Raw genomic sequence first — 14567 nt, 5'->3', positions numbered from 1 at the left:
AGCCAGGGATTGTGTTTGTTGACTCAAGAAATGAAAACATAAGTGAAGTCTCATAGCGCTCTATACCGTGGAAATTCAATGTAAGTAATCTACATTGGTTTAATTTTTAGTAGGTAATCCAGCTGTGTTAAAATAGTATAATTATATTTTTATTCCATTGTATCCACCTAACACACTTTACTTAATATTTGTATCATTTTAATGTGAAATTAGTATAGAAAATTAAGGAACTTTGGGGGTATTAGTAAGCCCTTCAAATCCTGTGAACATTCTATACGTACGAATACACACACATCTATAAACTCAGGTGTGCACACATTTGGAGAGGCCATCACCGTCATTCATGTACTCAGCCGTATGTTACTAGAAGCTGTGACAGTGGATAGCATTGATGTAGGACTGAGAATAGAGGTCCAGCTATTGACTTGGAACTGTTGAAGATGTTTGCAGCTTCATAGACTTCCCAGATAGATGGAAGGCGTGGAATTGAGTAGTGAACTGGAGTGATACACGGGTAGACGAGTGGGGATGGTAAGGGTGAGGGAGAAGCTGATGTGTAGGGAGCTTGAATGCCACTGGTGGCTTCACCCTGTGGGTTGTGGGGGGAACTCTAAGCCAATGTTGTAACCATGTTCCTCATGTTGTGGTGACCCTAACCGTCAAATTATTTTTGTTGCTACTTCATAACTATAATTTTGCTACTGTTAGGAATTGTAAACATTTGATATGAGACCCGTGTGAAAAAGCTGTTGAACCTCCAAAGGAATCGAGAACCTCTGTTGTAAGGACTTGGTCCCATTAGATACCTGGGAGAAACTAGACGGATAAGTTGGAGGAGGGTGAAAGGGACCAGGCATTACAACACAGTCTTAAGGGACAGTACAGGACTTAAAAAGGCTAGTGATCGTGGAATGGGGAGTCACTGTGGAGCAGGATGTGTTGTGTGCATGTGGGCTTCCTGTAGAACTGACATGCATGTAGGCCGCTGCTCATTCCGGGCCAGCATTTATTATGAGAAGGAAACCAAAGGGTACACATTATACCACGAGACAAGGGACAAAGACCAGCTTTTTCTCTGGAATAGCCTGACCCTGAGTAGAGAGGCTGGGTAAGATGCAATTAGGATGACCAGTTCTGAGGTTTGGGCCTCACCCTTTGCTGCAGTCCTACTGGCCGAGGTGACCTTGTCTCTACTCCAGGACTGTCCTTAGCAGCCTGGGGGTTTGGCACAAGAGTGTAGCTCCTCCTCTGCCCGGGCAACTTGTGGTTCTGGTTAAGGCTTTTCTACCTGAAGCTGACTAAGGAGTTTTGTTTCCCCGCCAGCTAGCTCTGGAGTCTCAGGTTCTAAATAGCTAGTGTTACTTGGAGACTTGACAGTGAGACTGGAAGTCATAACTGAATTTAGTGGAAGAAAACGCCTGTGGGCTAGCCATGCGAGACAAAAACAACTCGTCAAAATACATAGAGCTAGGAACAGTGAAGACATTAAAGTACTTGAATAAAACCTGGAGATGTGTATACTGTTAAAAGTCGAGTGTTTTCTAGAGGAGCCATACTTTGAGAATTTCATGTGAAATCACTCTTTAAAAACACTGTGGGTACTTTATAGCATCTTAAGCTATTATGCAGATTTAATGAGATTAAACCAGTTGTTCAGCCTTATTGTTACGCTGCCTGGAAGACTCGGCGGTTTACAGGAAAGTTTGGCTAGTGTTGCTGGGACTGGGTGTCCTCAAGGAGGCCCTCCAGGACTGAGTTCTTTGAGGATGATGGGGATTTTGTAGGATGGACCACTATTAACTGGGATGTATGTGGGGGTCAGGTTTAAAGTGTTTCTGGTGACTGGAGATTAGAATCCCAGGGAGAGGGTGTGTGTGTGTAAGGGTGTGTGCACCTCTGTGCCATAGGCATGTTCTGTTGTGCAGAGCAACTACTACTTTTCCGGTCCTCTTGGAATTTTCCTTTCCTTATGGCGGCCAGCACATTTTCTGTGCCTTTGCAGCCAGTCCCATCCTCAGTGTTTGGCTTCCACAGCTATCATTTAGTCTACTTTTCACCACATCCAGGGCTTCCATTACATCACGTCTAGACTCTTCTGTGCTGGTGCTCGGGGTTAAGGAGAAGGGAGTTTGGGAAGCCCTGTGTTAGCAATGAGGCTGCCTGGGTATCATCCCTTTCCTTTGCCCTTCGGGCATGGAAGTACCCTTTCCCTCACTGCCCAGTGGGCTCCTCCAGCTCAGATCTAGGGCTGCTTCTTCATGCCTGCCCCTGGCTGTGACTGCCCCTGGGATTGGAGATCATAGTGTTAGCATGATAGGAATTCTGCATTTCTCTTCCTGCCAAGATTTTTATCTGTCCCTCCCAAATCTACAAATCCACCCACTCCACTTCCATTGCCTAGGTGATGACCACATTCTGCTTTCCTTGGGGGCAGCCTCAGGAATCTGGACATTCACATGGAAGCATATCTGTTCTCTAAATCCTGTAAAGGATCCCATACCCATAAGCTGTGTTCCCTCCCAACCTAGGTCCCTTATATTGCTCTACCTGTTCCTTGAATATATATTCTCTTGGGCTGTGGGAAGGCATGGAAGTCAGTCCAAAGACTCAGAATAAACATCCTATAGGGAGGGGCTTTTGCAAAGATACTATGTCAAGTAGGCCTACTTGTTTCTCAGTTGCTGTTTGGTACCACATTCTGTTTGCTTAGTAGCCCTGAAATATTGTACATTTTTTATCAGTCACCTAGTATGTATGTAAGCGTGTAGAAGACTGGACAGTATCTTGTGTCCTGTGGTTTTGTCAGTACCTCTTACATAGTGAGTTCTCAGAGTCCAGCTTTAAAGTGTAGATTTCTTACATTCTTCTTTCTTAGCCCACCAGCAGTTTGAGGACAGGATCTCACTCGTACTCATTACAGTAACCCAACTGGCTAGGTGCCAGATGGAATAAGTACCCGGTCTGTGAGTGGAATTGAAACCACTGAGTCGAATGTCAGTTCTTTTGGGTACAAATGCGCCCCTACCCCATCATCTTTGTGTAACCGTATCTTTGGCCGGAGCATAACTGAAAATGAACAGAGATGGTGTGGCTCATTAGAGGGGGCATTCCCGGGGCAGGCAGGGCCAGACCTCACAGAATCCAGGAGAAACTGTGGCTGGGCAGGGTTTGGGACCAGGCAGAGGATTACCCCACCTCCTGGTCCTGAGAAAGGTGGTGGCTAGGCAAGCAATCTGTACCATAGTCTCCAGCGCTTCCTGGTCTGTTTCTAAACAGGGTTTTAAATACTCTCATCTTCCCCCTCCTTCCTGGAGAGGTGACAGGGCTTGTCTTAGGAATAGCTGGATAGAGGAGAAGCCATGACATCATTCCCCACAAGCAGAAGGGAAACACTTTGTTTCAGCAGGCTATGTCTAAGTAGTGGGTAGGCTCAGCCTAGGTGTCTACAAAGAGGGCAGGCTCAGGACTGAGACGTGTTGAGTGGTGAAGAAAAGGACCCATCCCATCAGGCCACCAACCCCACCCCTTTCCTTAGATGACCTGGCATCTTGTGTCCTTCCCTGCATATTCCCCAGGTGCTGCTGTAACCTCAATCCAGCACCCAGCCTTCAGGACACCCCTTGGGGGCCGACGGGCCTCCTGGAATCTCTTCTAGGGGGATGCGATCTGAAAATTCCAAACAGGAATTCATTCCCCAGTTACTCCTGGAGTAATAACTAGGGTCACATAGTAGGAAGTGGGAAATCAGTGGGGAAGAGAGCCAGAGGTCTCTGATGTTCAGCCTTCCAGTCCAGCAAAGGGGACAAGCAGTTACCACACATCTTATCCTCACTGATATGAGTGGGTATCACAGGATGCTGTCAGATGACCGGAAAGGAGTAAGTCGATGCCGTGGGCTGGCAGTAGTTTGTGATGGGAACAAATGAATCAATGGTGTGTGCATATTGTCTTGGAAGTGTTACATACTCAGGCGGGCAGTTAAACATGCTCTGTGGCTAGACCTAGGAAGTCCTTTGCCGGGTTTGACATTGGAATGCGCTGCCCCTCAAAATATGAACCACTGTGGAATCCAAGAAACGTGTTTGTTAAATAAGCAGAGGACTGCCCTAGATCCCATGTATTGTGCAAGCGCGCTGTTGGCTGCTTACAGCTTCCTGTCCCCCAATACCTTGTCCAGGACACTGCCTGGGGACACACTGTAGCATTTCTGGAGTTTGCTGGAAAGAGCTGCAATACTTGCCTGAATGGCACCGAGGTTTTCAATGAGCTGCTCCGGAGTGGATGATCCCAGGAGCACAGAACTCACACCCTCGTTTCTCAGGCACCATGCTGGAAAGAGCAGAGCACTGGGTCAGGATTATTGGTGAACTTAGAAGCATCAGGTACAGCTGTGTTGTAGCCAAGATTTACTAACCTCTGTGTGTGTGGTGGGGGGGATGGAGGGTACACAGTGTTCTCTGGGATTTAAAACCTGGACAACACCTCACCTCTCTTGTTCAGAGTCTTAATGAAATCAGTCTATGTGTTTGAATAGTAGATTTGTTCTCTCTGGCTTTCTTGTATTTTGCCTCAGGTACCGGATTATTCAGTACAGCTAGCTACCCATCATAGGAATACCTTGTTCCTGAAAATACCTGGCACTGTTCACTTTCTTTTGTCCAAGCTGACCTAGAACTTCCTTTGTAGCTCAAGGATGACATTAAACTTCTGAGTCACTGCCCCTACCTCCTGAGTCCTGGGATTGGGGGCGTGTGCTACCATACGAGGTTTATGTGCTGTTAAAAAACAAAGGGCCTTCTGAATGTTGGACAAGCACTCTGCCAACTCAACTGTATTTCCAGCCTGGGAATATAAACATTAAAGGGGAAGGGAAGGAAACGCTTCATTGAGATAGAAATAACATATCAAAAAGAATTGTATCTGTTTTAAAGTGTACATTAGCTACCTTTTAAAAAAGTTTACCAGCCCTCGGCAATTTTAGTGTGTAATCATTACTATTTTAAATTCAGTTTTAGTAGAAAGTTCCCATCACCCTAATAAAATCCCTCATGCCTACAGGCATTAATTGATACCCAGTCCTACTTCAACCGTAGGTAAGCACTTACTCCTTGTTTTTAGATCTGTCTTCCTGAGCATTTTATTTAAATAGAATAAAGACATTGCCCTTTGTCTTGGCTATTCTTCACCTCGTGTGCACATGGTCTCATGCTTCTGTGGTGTCGCGGTAGTATCCTTTCCTTGCTGCAGAGTGATTTGTGGCTGGGCTTCATCCCTCTTCTGCTGCTGCTGTCCTTCCGCCCTCAGTAGCTCTCCCTAGACTCACTGGTGTTCCTACTTTATGCTTGGGCTGCCCCCCCCCCCCCAATACAGATCCCCTACTCCTAGCCACAGCTACTCTAACATCACTTTGCTGATTTCAGTTGTGCGGGACAAGACCACTTTCCTTTAAGATGACAGGCATTTCTTACCCTGGCAATCTTATCTTCGATTCTGCCGCTTTAGCTTCAAGGTTCCCTGCCTGGACTTTTGTGTTTCATGAACACTCCTTTGTTAATCTCTTTTTTCCTAAACATGAGTGATTTTTTTTCCTCCTCTGGGAGCCCTTTGCCCAGAATGCACTTTTGCCCTCATGTTTCCTTTGCCTCGTTAGCATCTCATCCTTTGAGGTGCCTCAAGGTCCTGTATTCTTCGGAAAACCTACTCTGACTTCCAGGCCAACATGGGCGCTCTACACGTTAATTCCCTGCCCCATATCCAAAACTGTAAACCCTGTACTCACGTCTATTAATTGTCTTGACTTGCCCATTAGGCTGCGGGATGTGGCTATCTTGAATTGGATGCTTAGCAACCCACTCCATACCTGGCACATGGGTCACACTTACTAAATGTTTCCTGGAGAAACAGGCATAGATGCTGCATCTCCAGCACATTCGCTTCCTTTCCCTCAAGGCCCTGCTATCAGCTGGTCCTCAAGGATGCAGGCTGGCCGTTGAGGCAATCACTGAGTCCTTCCAGGTGGTCATTTCAGCACTCCTCCCTCTCCTTTCCCCCCTGCCTTGCCTTTATTACCTTCTGCTTTGCACTTGGAATCCCTTTCGGAACAAGTGGGAAGTTCAGTGCAAAGCAGTGAACTGATTTCAGCAACACCCAATTCCTCCTAGGACTGCCGGGCCTAAGAGAAGCCTCTCTGCAGAGCTGACCATGGGTTGCACCTGCAGCTGATTCTTCCTAATCAGCCTGCCTCATTGGGTATCACTGGCAAGCACATCCGTGGTGCCTGTGAGCTGCCAGGGAGCTGCATGCTGGCTCCTGGCATGTGTGCACCTGGGAGCACCATGCAGATCCGAGCAGTCTTTCCTGCCGGAAGCCTCCCTTCCCCTAGTCACGCTGTGTCCTTGGAGATCAGAAGCAGTGAGTCTGGAAATCATTCCTTTTTGGGTCTGAGAATTCTGTGGATAAAAACAGCTGCTTGTTTGAAAAGAAAGATGACAGGCAAGAAAAACATCTACGGAAGTAGTTCTCAGCTTTCCTAATGCTGTGACCCCTGCATACAGTTCCTAGTGTTGTGAACCCCCCCCCCCAACAAAATATTTTTGTGGCTACTTCATAACTAGTTTGCTCCTGTTATGAATTGTAACGTAAATATAAGATATGCAGGGTATCGGATATGCAGCCCCTGTGAATAGCTCTCTTGGACCCAAGGGAGGAGGAAAAAACAGCATCTATCAATTTAAACCCACACTCTGTACAAATGTTATGTCATGAATATCTCACTTCCTTCCAGAGGACGTTCTCCCTAGGAAGATAATGTTCTTCCAGACTTTAATATAATCATCTTGGTATTTGTGGGGAATTGGTTCCATCCTCCCTACAATGTAGACACACTCAATTCTGTCTTTTTTTTTTTTTAAATGGCATGATATTTGCACACACTCTCCTGTGTTTAAGTCATCTCCATATTACTTATAATGCCTATTATAATGTAAACGGTTGGTTGACTTTGTGGATATGGAAGGCCAAGTGTACTCAATTCATGTTGCCACCTAAAATCTTATTTACTATATAGTAGATATATTTTCTTGTGTGTGTTAAGAAAACCTCAAGCCCAGTATGTCTGGTTCTATGTAAACACACCCTATGGCTTCTGGAGATGGAGATCAGATCCAGATTGTTAGCCTTGGCACTGAGTGCCTTTACCCAGTGGGCCATCTCTCCAACCTCCATTTCCATTTTTTTTCTAATGCCATTTGCTGTAAGTTTTATATTTCTAACCTCAGCAGAGCCAAGCTATCAACAAATATTTCTTTGCAGAGGCCTTACCCTGGCCTGTTTATCTCTCTAGGTCAGCGTATCTGTTCTGCTGCTGTTTCTTATTAGGACTTTCCCCCCTTGGAATTAACACCTATTTTACTCCTTAATTCTTAGTTACCGTGCCAGTTGTAGTAAATCATCCAGTGTCATTTGTGAGCCAGGGTTCCTCATAGCATGTGTCTCACAGGATTATTCTGAGCCTAGGACGCTACAGCAGTGACTGTGGAGTGTACACAGCACAGCCTGGCACTTCCCCAACCCCCGCAAGTTTGAATCCTTCTGTATTCAATTCGGGGTCACTAACCATGTGTGACTGCTGAGTTGAAGGTGCGTCACATGGAAAATAGATGCTGTGTTTTGAAAACAGGCTGAAAAAGAATATTTTAAAAGCCTCAGTAGTTTTATGTATGTCTAAATGATAATATGGGGATAGATCATGTTAAATAAAATGGATTAAAATTAATTTCACTTCTTTCTGTTTGACTTTAAAAATATGTTTTGAATTTTTTATTTATGTGTGTGTGTGCGTGTGTGTGCGTGTGTGTGCTCATGCATGTGTGTTTGTGTGAATGTATGTTATATGTCTTCAGGTGCCTGTGGAGGCCAGAAGTGGGTATTGAGCCTCTTGGAGGTAGATTACAGAGGGTTGTGAGTTGCCAGAAAGTGTTGGGAATTAAACTCTGGTCCTCTGGAGGAGCAGTGAACACTTAACCACCGAGCCATCTTTTCAGTTCCCGTTTTACTTTGTTAACATGGTATTGCAAATGTGAGACGAAACAAGTATTTCCCATTGTGCTCTAGTGGGCAGTGCCAGTGCGTGTGGTTTTGGGCGGCCGTGACCTTTCACGGACTACACAGCATGAGAAGAACAATTTTCACGGCTGTTGAAAAGTTTCCAGGGGAAGCTGCCCTTGCAGTATACACTTTCAGTGTGCAAGAGCCAAGGGCCTCTTTGAAGCCCTGTTTCTCAGCCTCGTACCAACCTTGTCTCAGCAGGGGTAGGAGCTTGTCAGAAGAAATGGTGTCATTGGGTAATGTAATGGCACAGTTCCCCTTAGACACTTGAATATGTGTGTTTTGTCTTTTAGTTTTTTTTTTTTAAAGTTTTTTCATACATTTTTATTTCCCTTTCAACTCCTCCCAGGTCTTTCCTACCTGTTTGCCCATCTAACGCTGTTTTCTCCTCTTCTTCGTATTTTATGCAACTGTCTTATAAGGGAGAAGGGAAAGGAAAGATGTTGTGACATAGAAAAGTCATTCCGGAATACCTTGAATAACTCCCTTTCTGATGCATGTACCAGAAGTGATGCTTCTGAGATCAGCCTGCCCCACAGGCAACATGTGACCATGGCAGGGTGTTGGTCAGCCATAGAAAAAAGTCCATTTTTAGTCATCTCCGTGAAAGTTCCCCCGTTCTGCCCGCTCTGCCATCCCAGTCCTTCTCTTACCCACAGCCAGCTGAGGTAGTGTGCAGCCCAGGCGCTCAGCAATCGGAGAAAGGTCTTTTAGCTTGTTCTGCTGCTTTCTCCCTTCTTCACTTACAATTCTTTCCTTCAGCCACTGGTAGCACTGCCGATAACAATAGCACATAAGCAGTAGTGTCTTGTGTGGGTACCATGTCAAAAGCTGCTAATTTAATAAAATATAAGAACCTCAGGTGAGGGCTCATCAGTTACGTGTGTCTTCCGCTCTCTGAGGGCATGAGTTTGATTTCCAGTGCCCACAACCCTGTATAACTCTAGCTCCACTGGGCTGAGGTCTCAAAGTCCAAAGAGTGGGAGGAGTGAGAATATGAACAAAGAGGTCAAGACCATGATGGGGACACCCATTGAAACAGTTTACCTGAGCTAATGGGAGCTCACCAACACCAGTCAGACAGGGAAGGAACAGGCATAGGTCCAAACTTTTCCCTCTGAATGTGGTTGACTAAGATGGGGCAGACTAATGGGCCACTGACAGTGACACCAGGATTTATCCCTACTGCTTGTCCTGGCCTTTTTGGAAACTTATTCTCTTTGGATGGATACCTTGCTCAACCTAGATATAGTAGGGAGGGCCTTTCCCCAAAGCTATGTACCTTACTCTCCCTGAGGAGTGAGTGGGGGTGGGGTGGGGTGGGAGAGGTAGAGGGGCTGGAAGGAGAAAAGGGAGTGGGAACTGGAATTGGTATGTAAAATGAAAAAAGATAGGCCTCCAAGGGCACTGGAATTCATGTGGCGTACCCCCCCCCCTCCCACAGACACACACACACAGAGCGGCCCAGCTTTGTGTCAAGAGAGGAGTTTCTGCTCCCTGAAGATTGTTGTTTTACATCATTACTATCTGTCATCTCTTTTGCCTTATTCCATCCCTAACCTCATTGTTATTTTAAAACATTTTATTTTTGCATTTGTGCATACGTGTGCCAGTGCCCTTTGAGGCTGTGGAGGATGTTAGAGCCTGGAGTAACAGGCAGTTGTGAGTTATCCAATATGGGTTCTGGGGACTAAACTCAGTTTTAAAAACTCAGGTTTTAAACTTGAACCTAAGTTTTAAAAAGCAGCAAGTGTTTTTAATCACTGGACCATCTTTCCAGCTCCCTAATACAATAATATGATAATTATAATAATTATAATAATTACAATAAAATGATATTATTATGGGGACTTTGTATTTTGATGCCACAGATTAGAATCAGTAGAGTAAGAGTTTAAAAGACAACCCAGGAAACTTCTTTTTAAAACATGGAAAAAGACTGACCATGACCTGTAGACTGTTGAGTTTACTTTCCCAAATATGAAAGGGCTTTGGGAATTTCTCCCAGTCCTTCTGGCAGAAGGCTCTGCTCTTGCAGGAGATGGGAATTAATCCTTGGATAGATAAGGCTAGCACTGACCAGCAGTGGCTGAAGGGAAGGACTGAGGGTCCGCAAGGACCGTTCTCTTTCCTTGCACCATGGATCTGAACTTTAGAGGCAGCAGGAAGCTCTGCAGCTAGCAGTGGGCATAGGCACTCTTCCCAGTGATTTCAATAGGCTGCTGGCTTTTGTTTTAGTGTTTTCTCATCACTCTAAGAATTTCCAAAGAAAGGGCTAACCACATTATGTTTTATTGTGATTTTTGGAATAATTTTTATAGATGTGAAAAAGAGAAGGGCAAGCTGCCCCAGTTCTGTCTGCTCCTAGATACCAGAGGCTTATGGTCTGGCTCCTCACTGGGGACTTTGCCTGGGGAAATGGCCAAGGCGTTCCTAGCTTCAGCACTGGGAAGTCTCTGATTCTTCCAGAGGAAGGGTGCCTGAAGTAATATGTTCAGAGGTGACAGCTGGTGCCAGTGGTGCTGGGGTGGATGGCTGTGTACAATAAGCACATGATTAGGGCCCAGGCAGCCTTGAGTCAGGGTGCCGCCATTGTCAGACATCCCTGAAGAGCTGTGGGACGTGGGAAAATATGTATGAAGTGGGAAAATACCATTAATCCTTTCCTAATTTTCATAATTTCATGATCTTTCAGGGAAACAGTAGCTCCGAGTGTGACTCAAACACAAAGTAAGGAATAGACAAATGCTTTTGAACATACTACTGTGCATATGTGAGTGAGTGCACACATACTACTGTATATATGTGAGTGTGAGTGCACACATACTACTGTTTATATGTGAGTGAGTGCACATACTACTATGCATGTGTGAGCGCACACATATTACTGTACATTTGTGAGTGGGTGCACACATACTACTGTGCATATGTGAGTGAGTGCACACATATAATAGTGTATATATGTGAGTGGGTGCACACATACTACTGTGTATATGTGAGTGTGAGTGCACACATACTACTGTATATATGTGAGTGTGGGCACACACAAACTACTGTGCATATGTGGCAGTCGCGTGTTGCTGCCTTCTCTTCTGTGAGACAGGCTCTCTTTTCTTTGTTGCTTACTCCTCTCTACTCTGGCTAGTTGGCCCATGAGGTTCTGGAACGTTCCTGTCCCTGCCACCCACATCACTGTCGAAGTGCTTGAACTACAGGCACATGCACCATTCTCCGTTTTGCATGGGTGCTGGGGAATCCAAGCTCAGGGCTTCAGTGCAGCAAGCTCTGTACCCACTGGTTACTTTTACAAGTCTTTCAGTATGACTGGTATGCGTGCATCTCACACACACACACACACACTGTATTTCAACCTTAAGAAAAAGAATTTTTAATACAATATTTCAAAAATAACAGTAGTTCTATAAAAATGATAAAACCTTTTTTTTTTTTTTTGATTTTTCGAGACAGGGTTTCTCTGTGTAGCCTTGAATGTCACCACTGTGGACGGGAGTTACAGTGCTGGGGATTCTGTTGCTCCATCATGGTCCCCTTCACATGTGTGTGATGGGATAAACAGAGGAAAGTGCAGGTAACTCAGTAACTTCATTAAGCTACAGGCTTTGTTCTTGAGGACAAGATGGGAGAACCTGCACAGGAGAACGGGAAGAGCAAGTCTGGGAGGCAGATGGAGTGCAGTACATTTGGGTGGGAAACGAAATAATGTGGGGTAGGAGAGACAAGAACGGGAAAATAGACTTGACTTAGATTCCAAGAGGCTTTGGGATTTATCCCATAAGCTGGGAAGTCAGGGAAGCATTTTGAAATGGATTATGATATGGTCTCTTAGAAAGATAATTAGCCACAAGGTTGGATTGTTGAGAAGAGGGAGGCAGGGAAAGCATCCGAGTTCACTCCTGCAGTAACCCGGAAAGGGAAGATGAAGACCTACTGGGGCTGTGCGGAGTGGACCTGGCTGGTAGGATGCTGTGTGGAGGAGCCCTGCTCGGTCGTGATGTGGAATAGCACTATAACGTCTGACCAGGATGGCTAGATCTTGGGCAGAGACATTGCTGAGCTAAAGGAGAGTTAAGTGTGAGCAGAAGGGTGTGGGAGAGTAGATTCTATTGGGCTTGACAGGTTGGTACCCATGGGACATCGATTAGACTGGAAGAAGTGGTTTGCTTCTCAACAGTGGAGTCAGAGTGAAGGCAGAGTTGGTGGCATGCAGTTAGAAGTCACTGTTAGAGGGACGGGGCCAGCCAGAAGAGGCTGCACAGAGAAATTCCCTGGCTAATCTTGTTTCCTGCAAGAGCCCTGGAGAGTCATTTTTAAAGAATGATTGATTCTTCAATTTTAGTTCAATATAGCAGGCACAAAGTATTAGCATTTTGTTGATAATAACAACAGACAGTGTTATATTATCCATTCGGAGGGCTGTGTTAAAAGTTGCCAATGTATCTGTCCGCTTGTCTCAAACTTTTCCGTTAGCACTATACTATAACTTAGTCCTGGGGATACCCTTCCCTTTGCTTCTTTCATTTTTATTTTCATCTTCACTGTGGCAGTTCTGCTTAAGCGCCTTCCCCAAGCACAGGCGGTTGCTCAGAAAGCACTTGATAGTGCAGAGCCTGACACTTTACAGACCTTGCCCATGGGCAGGCTCTAAACAATCCCTGTTAATATTCCAGCAGCGCCGACTTGATCGACTCCGTGAGACACAGCCATACATTTCCCAGCTGCTTTTGGACTGGACCACAGTCAGACACTTTGTACATCTCCCCACCCCTTCCTACTTTCCTTAGTGCATTTGTGGACATTTTTCATCGCTTGTGTGAGCTTTTATCAAACAGTGTTAGCGGCTGCAGTCAGACCGACCAGACACAGCGCTACTACCGCTTCCTTTAAAGACCTGGGTGTGAAAGGAAACAGATGCCTTCGGGGAAGATAATTCACTAACAGCAGGAGGCCCAGGTCCTTACTTAGCTTTATCTGTTAGGAGTTTGTGGCCTTAACGTTGCTTAATGTCCTTGGGCTTCAGTTTCTGCCTGCAGAAGCCTGCCCCTTGCAGGATTGCTCTGAGAACAAATAGCCCGCATATGTGAAGTGCTTTGAATTTTTTGGAAAGCCTATGAAAGAATATGCAGATGGTCTCCAGCTTAAAATGTTTGACTTAGGATTTTCTTACTGATATGTAAAAGTTGTATCAATGCAACCTCTGTTTTTCAATGTTCTGTAAATTACATGAGATAGTCAACTCTTTAGTATAAAAAGGATTTGTATTAGATTTTTTTTTCATTTTTCATGATAAGGTTAGGCTAAGCTATGATATTAAGTAGGTTAGCCATAATAAGTGCATTTTGACAGGATATTTTGAGTTTATAGTTTGTTTATCTGGGCATAGCCCCTTCATAAGTAGAGGAGTGCCTGTGTAGCAGTTTAGGTTAGCCACAACTGACTGCAAGCTATCTTGTTTGCATTGTGAAACTGGAAGGCAGTAAAAGGTAGCTCACAGCTCTCTGCGTGGTGCACAGTAGGTGTTCCTCGGTGCTTCCTCTTCCTTCTTTTTTCTCTTGCCTTCCTCCTCCTTCACATCCTTGCCTAAGATGCCATTAGCCTTTCCTCCTGTTCTTGTTTAGAATTTGTTACAAACGACCTTCAGTTTTCAGGAACAAGATCTCATTAAATATTCTGAGATAACTGTGCTTTGGGGCAATTAAAACTTGAGAACGCTGTCTTGTCAGCATGCTTGGGGGGTATTTATATCTTGTGATTCTAGAGGATAAACAAGCCAAGAGCTGAACTTGTGTAGTGAGAAAGGCCCAGAGCCCTTCTAGTTAGGGAAATGTCTCTGGGTAGGTGTTCCCCCTACCCCAACACACACACACACACACACACACACACACACACACACACACACACACACTCCCAACTCCTCTGGTAAAGGGCTTGGCTTGGCTTGGGCTATTCTGCTGGTTCAGTGCTAATGGAAGCTGGAGCCTCTCTCTTCTCTCTCTCTCTCTCTCTCTCTCTCTCTCTCTCTCTCTCTCTCTCTCTTTCTCTCTCTCCTTTCTTTCCCCAGTTCCCAAATGCAGTAGGAAATGTAAGCCAACCTCAAGCCTTACTTGGCTACAGCTGTTTCCCTCGAATGTATTAAGCCCTTACGGGTTAAGTTTTGTTTTTTCAGAAAAGGAAAATTAAATCCTCTTAGATAGAAAAGGGATTTTAAATTTTGTCACTTCTAGACAAGGAATGAAATACCTCCTTTAATATAAGAATAGGTCAGAATGTAGGGATTTGAGTTTGCAAGTCACTGGCCACTTTTCTGTCCGTCCTTAGAGACAAATTCTCTGTGCAGGGCTGACTGATCTGTCGCCAGCAGCAGAGACCTGGGCAGGCTGAGGGGCCCTGCCAGAGGCCATGGCTACAGCTTAAGCTGGGAAGCCCTGGACCACAGCTCTGCC

General features: G+C 45.2%; 1 protein-coding gene across 3 annotated transcripts in view; it reads right to left on the bottom strand.

The window, feature by feature from the left end:
* The window catches only part of Kcnab1 (potassium voltage-gated channel subfamily A regulatory beta subunit 1), a 306641-nt gene that overhangs the window by 4137 nt on the left and 287937 nt on the right, over window positions 1-14567 (bottom strand). For all 3 annotated transcript variants that reach the window (XM_050147489.1, XM_050147490.1, XM_050147491.1), the window contains 2 exons: window positions 8760-8880; window positions 4241-4329 (listed from right to left, as the gene is read on the bottom strand). In XM_050147489.1, the coding sequence (XP_050003446.1) occupies window positions 4241-4329; window positions 8760-8880 (210 nt within the window). The remainder of the gene's footprint in view (window positions 1-4240; window positions 4330-8759; window positions 8881-14567) is intronic.

Source organism: Alexandromys fortis, unplaced genomic scaffold (genome assembly GCF_014885135.2).
Source record: "Alexandromys fortis isolate MF-2015 unplaced genomic scaffold, M_Fortis_MF-2015_v1.1 scaffold_53, whole genome shotgun sequence".
Classification (NCBI taxonomy): domain Eukaryota; kingdom Metazoa; phylum Chordata; class Mammalia; order Rodentia; family Cricetidae; genus Alexandromys; species Alexandromys fortis.
The sequence above is the reverse complement of the archived record's forward strand: the minus strand, read 5'-3'. Positions and strand labels throughout refer to the sequence as shown.